General features: G+C 52.0%; 1 protein-coding gene across 1 annotated transcript in view; it reads left to right on the top strand.

Annotated features, from left to right (window-relative positions):
- The window catches only part of LOC101640699 (alanyl aminopeptidase, membrane), a 17,509-nt gene extending 12,326 nt beyond the window's left edge, over positions 1–5,183 (top strand). The window contains exons 15-20 of the mRNA XM_013006477.2: positions 664–755; positions 1,162–1,272; positions 1,376–1,543; positions 2,063–2,203; positions 2,432–2,513; positions 4,730–5,183. Of these exons, the coding sequence (XP_012861931.1) occupies positions 664–755; positions 1,162–1,272; positions 1,376–1,543; positions 2,063–2,203; positions 2,432–2,513; positions 4,730–4,894 (759 nt within the window). The 3' untranslated portion in view covers positions 4,895–5,183. The remainder of the gene's footprint in view (positions 1–663; positions 756–1,161; positions 1,273–1,375; positions 1,544–2,062; positions 2,204–2,431; positions 2,514–4,729) is intronic.
- The last annotated feature ends 3,630 nt before the right edge of the window (positions 5,184–8,813 follow it).

Raw genomic sequence — 8,813 nt, 5'->3', positions numbered from 1 at the left:
CACCATCCACTGGGCCCCTGATATCTCCTTCTTTCTGTGTTTCATATGCCTAACAGGGCTGCCATCTCATCGCCAGTCGCTTTCTTGTTTAGTCTCTGTTCCCGGGGCTTTCCTTGTGCATTTGGACGTGGCCCCGGGGGGCACAGATGTCCACCTGCCATGAGGCACCAGAGTTAGCCAAGGGACTCGAAAAGATCAGGCAGGACTTGGCATTTTCAGTGAGCAGGAGCAGCATGCAGAACTGAAGCTGACAGATAAATAAACAAACAAACAAATAAAAAAGAACTGAAGCTGTCCAAAGTAAATCTGATGGCAGCACAGAGAGTCAGGGCCCGAGTGAGCAACTCGGGAGCGTTTCTGTCTCTCCTCTGTGCGCTCTCCTGCGTCACAGTGAGCATGGGATACTGGCGACGACGCAGGTGGTGGGGACGCAACACGTTCTTTTAAGAAATGGCGGTGCATAGACTTAGAATGTTAGGACAACTGAGGTCGTTGGGGAGAGAAAACTCCATTTGCCTACAATCTAGCACTGTATGGCTGTGGGCAAGTGCTCCGTCCCCCGGCTTTGTTGCCTCTTGCTGGCAGCTGCCCCTCTCCATGGGGCATTAGTCATGTCCAGCACAAGTCCTCGCTTTGAAGTTATTCGTGTGTTCTTTCTCACAGAGATACCTGAGAAAACAGGTCAAACCCCTCTTCGAGCACTTCAAAAACCTCACCGATAATTGGACTAAGCGCCCCCAAAGCCTGATGGAACAGTGAGTGTGACTTCCCCGGGTCTGGAGGTCCTGAGGGAACCGGCCGCAGCAGTGCCCACCCTGGCCAGGGCAGGGGGTGATGGGCAGGAGGGATGGAGCCCTCTGTGAGGTTCTGTGCAGTCTGTGGGTCCCTCGACACCTTCATACAAATACCAAAGCCACCTCACTGGTTTGAAGTCAACAGCGACAGGGGTTGGTGGCGGGGCTGGCGCCTGTGCCTGCCGCTCTGGGTCCCTGACCCAAAGCCCGGGGCACAAAGGAAATAGGGGGAGGGGGGGAACATGAGGGGGATGGGTTGAGGCTGTGGCCAGCCCCAGGCCCTCCTCTTGCCTGCACTTGTGTAAGGAGGGGAATCGTTGCTGGGCTTGGAGTTCAGTGTGCTGACCACACATCCTCCCTGGGGTAGGTACAATGAGATCAACGCCGTCAGCACGGCCTGCTCCAATGGGCTTGAAGAGTGTCAGACCCTGGTCTCAGGCCTTTTTGCTGATTGGATGAAAAACCCGGATAATAACAAGTGAGTGTGGCCCTGCTCCTCCTCCGGGTCTTACCTGCCCCTCAGCCTTGTTCTCCTCAGACACCTGTCCCTCTCCTCCCTGACTCCTCCCTTCTGCATCCAGGATTGATCCCAACTTGCGGTCCACAGTCTACTGCAATGCCATCGCCCTGGGTGGGGAGAATGAGTGGAACTTTGCCTGGGAGCAGTTCCGAAAGGCCACGCTGGTGACTGAGGCCGACAAACTCCGTTCAGCCCTGGCCTGTAGCAACCAGTTGTGGATCCTGAACAGGTGAGGACCGGGCTGCCACACACACAATCCTTACAGGCAGACCTGAGAGGTGTGGGCAGTACTGCCCCCATTTTACAGACGACGATACCAAGGCTCAGAGACACAAACGATTTGCTTAAGGTCAGGAACCTTGCATAAACACTGGGGTCAGGATTCCAAGTATTAGTGGCTTCTTCACCTTACCTTTGCCAAAAGACAACTTTATTTCCTTCTCAGTCCAGGCTTGGGGGCAGCTGAACTGGAGTCCCTGTGGACTCCAACGAGGCACCTCCCCCTCCCCTGCATGCCCTTGGATGAGGGTGTCTAGCTCCCAGTGCGTACCTCATTTCCCATCACCTGCACCCCAGTAAAGAAGAGTCAAGGGTGGTCGTGGTGCCCAGGGCCAAGACTTCAGTTCCTTTCTCCTTCCTCCCTCCATTTCCTCCTTCATCTTCAAAGGTCCATTAGGGTAGCAACTCCCTTCTGGGTCCTGGCTTCTTTCCTGGATGTGGCTGCTAACTGTGCATCCTGCCCTCACAGGTACCTGAGTTACACCCTGAACCCTGACCTCATCCGGAAGCAAGATACCACCTCCACCATCAGCAGCATTGCCAACAATGTCATTGGGCAAGATCTGGTCTGGAACTTTGTCCGAAGCAACTGGAAGAAGCTCTTTGAAGAGTGAGTGTGCAAAGAGGGTATCTGGAGGAGATGAGGGCCCAGACTGGAGGGCTCTGAGTGTGGTCAGTGTGCAGGGGGCCAGAGATTATGGTCCATGGGAGCACCCTCCAGGAAAGGGTAGGGAGTTCTAGTCTGGCTCCCTCATATTCTGGGGGTCGTACCTGGGGTGTGTCCTCGGGCATCAGGCCCCAACCCGGCATGCACATCTCCTCTCCCCTCATCCTGCAGTTACGGCGGTGGCTCCTTCTCCTTCTCCAACCTCATCGAGGCAGTGACTCGACGATTCTCCACTGAGTATGAGCTGCAGCAGGTAAGAAGCTGTCCCAGCCCTGAGACCTGGGCCAGGTTCCCAGCCTCAAAGGCAGCCTCCACCCAGCACCCAGTAAGGGTGGCCATAACTGTACCAAAGGCCACCATGAGAAGCTGGAAACCTACAAACTTTAAGATGTGGGCAATTCATTTAAAAACAAAAACAAATCTTAGGTATTTTGTAGAGGCACAACATTGCGAGAAAACTATTACAATGTACCTCCAAGTACCCAGATCCAACTCTCAACACTTTAATACTTTTGGGGTGTGGAACACTTTAAAATCAAATCACTGATATTACACAATTTCACTTGTATAGACTTTAGTTATATCTAGAATAAAGGAATTTCTTTAACATAATTACACTGTCATTAGCAAACCCAAGAAAATACCATCTTTGCTATCTTCTTACACACAGACAATTTTCAATTTTTCTAAGATTTTTTTGAAAATGCTTTTCAATTGATACATTTGAATCAGAAGGCAGGGTCGTTGCATTAAGTTGATTTACCTCTTTTTAAAACTGATATAGTTAATATACCACAGAATTAGCCATTTGTAAAGTGCAAAATTCAGTGATTTGTCATCCAATAAGAGAACATTTTTTTCATCTCAAACACCTCCCCTAAAGAAACCCTGTACCCATTTTCATTCACTCCCCAAAGCCCTTGGCAGCCATTAATCTACTTTCAGTGTCTATGGATTTGCCTGTGCTGGAGATTTCATACATTAGAATCATGTAGTAGGTGGGCTTTTAGGTAAAAGCTTGTTCACACAAAAATAGGTACATGGATGTTCCATGAGAGAAAAGACGTGGTGATCAGCGTCAGTGAATATTTACATTTATTCTCAGAATTTCATCATTTCAGCTCTTGGGCTATTTTTGTAAATGGTGTGAGGGAGGGGTCTAACTTTTGCATGTGGCTAAACAGTTGTCCTTTGGTTGAAAAGACTACCTGAACCCTCCACTGAATGGACTTGGCCTCCGTGTGAAAACCCATCACCATGCACGTCGGGGTTTATCGCTGGCTTCTCCGTGTGGTTCTGGTGATCTAGTTTATGCTAGTGTCAGTCTCCAGTACGATAACTTGGTAGGCCGCTTTAAAATTGGGAAGGAAGTTTGAGTCCTCCAACTTTGTCCTTCTTTTTGACTATTTTAGATCCCTTGTGAATTGTAGAATCAGCCCATCAATTTCTACCCAAAAAAGGCAGTCGGAATTTTTAGAGAGCGTGTTTAACTTATAGATGAATTTGCAGAGGATAACCATCTAACCATATTAAGTATTCCAACTCCTGAGCATGTTTTTCCATTTATCTAGGTATTCAGTTTATTACAATCCTTTATCATTTTCAACATGCTAGTACTATATTTTTTTATTACATTTATTCCTAAGTTTTTTCTTCTCACTTTTTGGTACTGTTTCCTTAATTTCATTTTTTGGATTTTCCACAGTTTGTCTATAGAATTACAACTGATTTATGTGTCTTTCTTATATTGGGCTTCCTTGCTGAACTTGTGGATAAGCTTTCACAGTTCCCTTATGGATTCCATAAGATTTCCTATATATGAGATCCTATCGTCTGCAAATAGAGTTTTACTTCAACAAAGCGCCCTCCCCCCACACACACACTCAAAAATAAAAGCCATTCATTTGTGGATAGGGCAGCTGAGTCATTTGTAACATACACGGCCCCACCATTTGAATTTGACTCATTGCTTCCCGGTGGTGTCTGTTTAAAATGGCCCGTGGTCTTCTCCGGATTGGGCTGAGATTGGAAATCAATGAAAAGCTGCGGAGTAACTCAACCAGGAACCACGCAATGAAGACAGAATACATCAGTGAGCCACACTGATCCCGAGACAGGCGTCAAAAGCCCTACCACGAGCCAAAAGTCTGGTTCAAATCCACCCAGAGGTGTCTCAGAAGACAGGCCTGTAGATCTGCTCCCTGTACAGCCCTGTGGAGCTCAGGTCTACTCTGACACACACGGGTCGCCATGAGTCAGAATGGACTCAGTGGTGCCTGCCGGGGCTTCCCACAGAGGACGATTTTGACCCAGAGAGAAGTGGAAACTGGCTACTCCTTTCCAGAGGAGAAGTCTGCAGTCTCCATCCTGGGTGCCCTTTGGTGTAGTGGGAAGCCAAAAGGCGGAAAGTGCCTCTCCACAAGGTTGTGTTAGTCACCACTTCTGACTCAATCTCTGCTTGCCCCGCAGCTGGAGCAGTTCAAGAAGGACAACATGGACACCGGCTTTGGCTCAGGCACTCGGGCCCTGGAGCAAGCCCTGGAGAAGACGCGAGCCAACATCAAATGGGTGAACCGGAACAAGGAAGTGGTGCACAAGTGGTTCACAGACAACAGCCAAAACCTTAGTCCTTAAAGTCACCTGCCCTGTGTGTCAGTCCCAGCAGCCCACATTCTTTTCACTCCATTGGGGCTGGCCCCGCCCCTGATGGCCGGGCTGTCCAAGCACCTCCTAGCCCTGCCTCATGTGCCAACACTGCCCCAGTGCTAGCCTGGTGGCCCCGTGCCCAGGGCCCTGCGGCTGATCTCAGGGAAAACCACCTCCAGGGCCAGATGAGCGGCCTTCTCATAAAGGACCTGAAGAAAGGCACCAGATCTGTATATCTTTTTCTAAGAGAAAATGTAAATAAAGGATTTCTAGATGAGCTTTTAGGCTAAGATTGATGAGCAACTAAGCTTAGGAGTGAGTCTGCTCTTGGCTGGGACAGAGGGAATCTGGGTGTGCAGGAAGGTCAGTAGGGGTCCAGGACCCAGGGCATAGGAGGAGAGAGGTGGGCAATGGTTTCTGCCTGGTGGCACGGGGTGCTGGGGAGCCCTGAAGACCTAGCAGGCTAGTGACACGCTGGGCTTGTGGGGTACTGGGTATAAAGCAGGGCCTGGCCTGGCCTGGCGGAGGGAGCGCTTTTCCAGAGCTCTGGAGAGAAGCTGGGTTTGCACCAGTCTAGGAGGAGGAGGATGGAGCCCTGGTGGTGTAGTGGTCACACATTGGGCTGCGATCCTCATGGTTGCCAGTTCAAAACCACCAGCAACTCAGGAGAAAGATTGGGCTTTCGACTCCCTTAAACAGTCAGAAACCCACAGGGGTCACTATGAGTCAACACTGGCAGTGAGCAGGGAGAGGAGCAAGGTGCTGCTGGGCCTTCCCCCCTACACTGCAGTCAGCACCCTGGGAAGGAGGCGGTTGTCAGTTCAATGAGGGTAGTGACCCTGGTAGGCCACTTGGGGCCTCAGTCTCAGGATCCATGGTGGGTCTGTGAGCTCTCCACACAATTGAGAAAGTGGCTGTTCGCGAGAGGAGCGGATGGGGAGGGCTGTGCTGAGGCTGGGAGGCAGGTGTGCTAGGCTCCTGAAATGGGGCTGTGGGGCCAGATCATCACGGGCAGCGGGCCGGCGGTCAGGCAAACGCTGTGCAAACCATGTCTGAGGAGAATGCCAGGGACCACAAGACTCTAGGGTCCAGCCTAGACCTCGTGAGCTTCTCTTGACTGATGGAGTCGGGCTGTAGGAAGCTCACCTTATCCTCGGCCCCACCAGGACCAGCTGAACCAGCAAGGCCAGTGGGCAAGGAAGGAATTGAGATACTTGTCACTCTCACCCATTTTCTTTGGCAAGGAACCCCGATACCCCAAACCTTGGTTTCCTCATCTGAACCCTAAGGTTGTTGTGTGGGATTAAGGAGGTTCTCACACTCAAGATTTGACTTTTCTGAGTTATTAGCTGCCATCTGCCGCTCCGCCCCCACCCCCCCCTTCATGGTGACCCCTGCATTACTATCAAGTTAGCCCTACTTTCTGGCCTCCCTGCCTCGCCAACACAGCATCTTCTCTGCAAGTCTCTTCCCCACTGAGAGAAGCCAGCGCCTGGACAGTCCCCACCTCCAGCGCCATCCGCACATCAAAGTATCCGGCAGGCCAAGGGGCGGGAGGCAACCCCCAGGGTGGTGTCCTGCCACCAGCCCAGAGGCTCCCTGGGCTCTCCCCAGATTAAGTGCCCCAGCCCCTCTGAGCCAGCCCTTCCTGTCGCCAGCACCCAGCAGCCCTGGCTGGCACTTGGCTTTCTGGGAACCTACAGGCAAGCCCCCTCTGAAGGTGTCTGCTGGGGGAGGTGCTGGCTGGGACCTGGGTTGCTTCCGGCTGCAGAGACGTGGTGGTGTCCGGTCAGGGATAAGGTGACATGGATTGATGCGTCTGTGCCTGGCACTGAACTGAGCGGTTTCTGCATTGATCTCATCTGGTCTTCATGGATCAGGACAGTCTTTCTAGTGCTGGGCAAGCCTGTGGGCGTGGAAAGCCCGCCTGTCCTGGAGTAGGGCTGCGAGAATCACACACTACCCGCATGTGGCGCCTGACAGCTTACAAAGCCAGTGTTCATGATGCTCCAGGCCGGCCAGAGGCAGTGAGTCCCAGCCCCACCCCACCCCTCAAACCCCCCTGTGAGTCAGCAAGGGCCAGAGAACTGCCTGTAGAATCTTGATCAAGGTCAAGGTCACAGAGCAGCAGCCCAGTCCATCTCGCAGAGTAGTTCCCTGTCTGCAAGGTGCTGAATGCCCCAGAGTGTAGTAATCTGTCCTACACACACACACAGTCCACCTGTTGAATGCTAGCAGGTGAAGGAATGAGCTGAGCCCTTGATCTGGGGCAGGGTCTTCCACTTCTCCCAGCCTGGGTGTTCAGTGTCTTACTGATGCTGACTCAAAAAACTCAAACTCGCTGCCATTGAGTCAATTCTGACTCAGTTCACTTACAGAACAAGATAGAACTGGCCCGATGAGTTTCCTAGACTAACTCTTTAGGGAACAAAAAGCCCCATCTTTCCCCCGGTAAGATCCTCAAATAGGTCTTGGGTGGTGGCCAGCCCAGAAGAAGGTGCTGGGGGTGAAGCACACGCAGTTTTTCAAGAGATCACCAAGCCTTTCTTTGGAATAGATTAAAACAGCAAGCCTTTGGGTTAGCAGCTTTAACTAGTTGTACTGCCCAGGAGCCGCACAGCTTGGAGCAAGGAGGGAGATGCTGAGGTGAGCAGAACTTGGCCTCCAAACTCCACAGAATACTCAGCCTGGCTCCTGCTGCGGAGGGTCAGCCCTGTTCTCAGCCTAGACTCCAAGCCAACTAGGAGTGTGGATCCCTACCAGAGCAGGCACCAGAGGAAGGAGCTGGGCGCTTCCGCCACTCCCCAACACCGATGTGCCGAGAGACTGAGGGACCCCTAGTCTGAGGTTGCTCATCTTCCTGAGCCTGTTTCCTCAGCTATAAAATGAGTGGAGACTATGCATTATTCCCAAAACTGGTTGCTCCTTGAAGCCCCTGGAGAAGATTCTGTTATTACAGCCCTCCATTCCCAAACCTGCTTGGGACACTAATCATGCTTGGGGCTCCTGAAGTCAGGTAGCTCGGGCCCCAGCCAGGCTTGAGAACCACTGGTCTAGATCACCTCTTAGGTCATGAGACCAGCTCATTGAGCGCTGTGAGCACCTACTGTGTGCCCTGGGTAATAACCCTGAGAGACAAGGTCTACCCTTGTCTACCTCACAGTGGAGGAAGCAGTGTTTCTGGAGGTTTTGCAACGCCTGAGGTTACATGGCAGTGGAGCCTCTGGGTGGTTGGCACAGTGAAGCACCCGAGCACTAACAGGGAGGTTGGCTTTTGAACCCACCCCAAGGAGCCTCAGAGGAATCGGCTTTCACTGTGGAGCTCAGTGCTGCTATGACTGACACCTAGCGGGGCGGGTCTCCAGGAGTCAGAATCAACCGAACAGAAACCGCCTTGGGTTTGATTCTTTTCACCCAGTAAGAACCAAGTGGAAAGGGCCCCAGGTCTGCAGGGCCCAGGCTCTGGTACCACCTTCTGGCTGTGGCTGACCACACCTCAGGAGAGAAAGACCGTGGGGTGTGACCCAGAACCCACACAGTCTAAAAGGTTGGAGGAAACCCTCTATCTACTTTGGAAGATGGAAAACAGGCTCAGAAAGAGAGACCTGGCATCAGGTTAGGTCAGCAGACAACGGGCTGCAAATGAGAGGCCCTATGTATGGCTGATAGCTTCCAGCCGAGGGAGATGGCCAGCCTGGTCTACCTGCCTCCCCTTTACTCACCCCTGGGTGTTACAACAGCCCCCTGGCTGCCTTCCCTGCCAGGACTCATTTCATATGAAGCAGTTTTGGCCAGCTCACCCACTCCTCCCAATCTTCCAATGCTTCCCCATCACCCAGGTTAAAAACCAAATGCCTCTTCTCAGGATCACACAGGGTCCTATACAACCTCAGAGCTCCTGCTCCAA

Source organism: Echinops telfairi, unplaced genomic scaffold, assembly GCF_000313985.2.
Source record: "Echinops telfairi isolate 266 unplaced genomic scaffold, ASM31398v2 ScPeMD7_7409;HRSCAF=8447, whole genome shotgun sequence".
NCBI classification, from domain to species: Eukaryota; Metazoa; Chordata; class Mammalia; order Afrosoricida; family Tenrecidae; genus Echinops; species Echinops telfairi.
The sequence above is the reverse complement of the archived record's forward strand: the minus strand, read 5'-3'. Positions and strand labels throughout refer to the sequence as shown.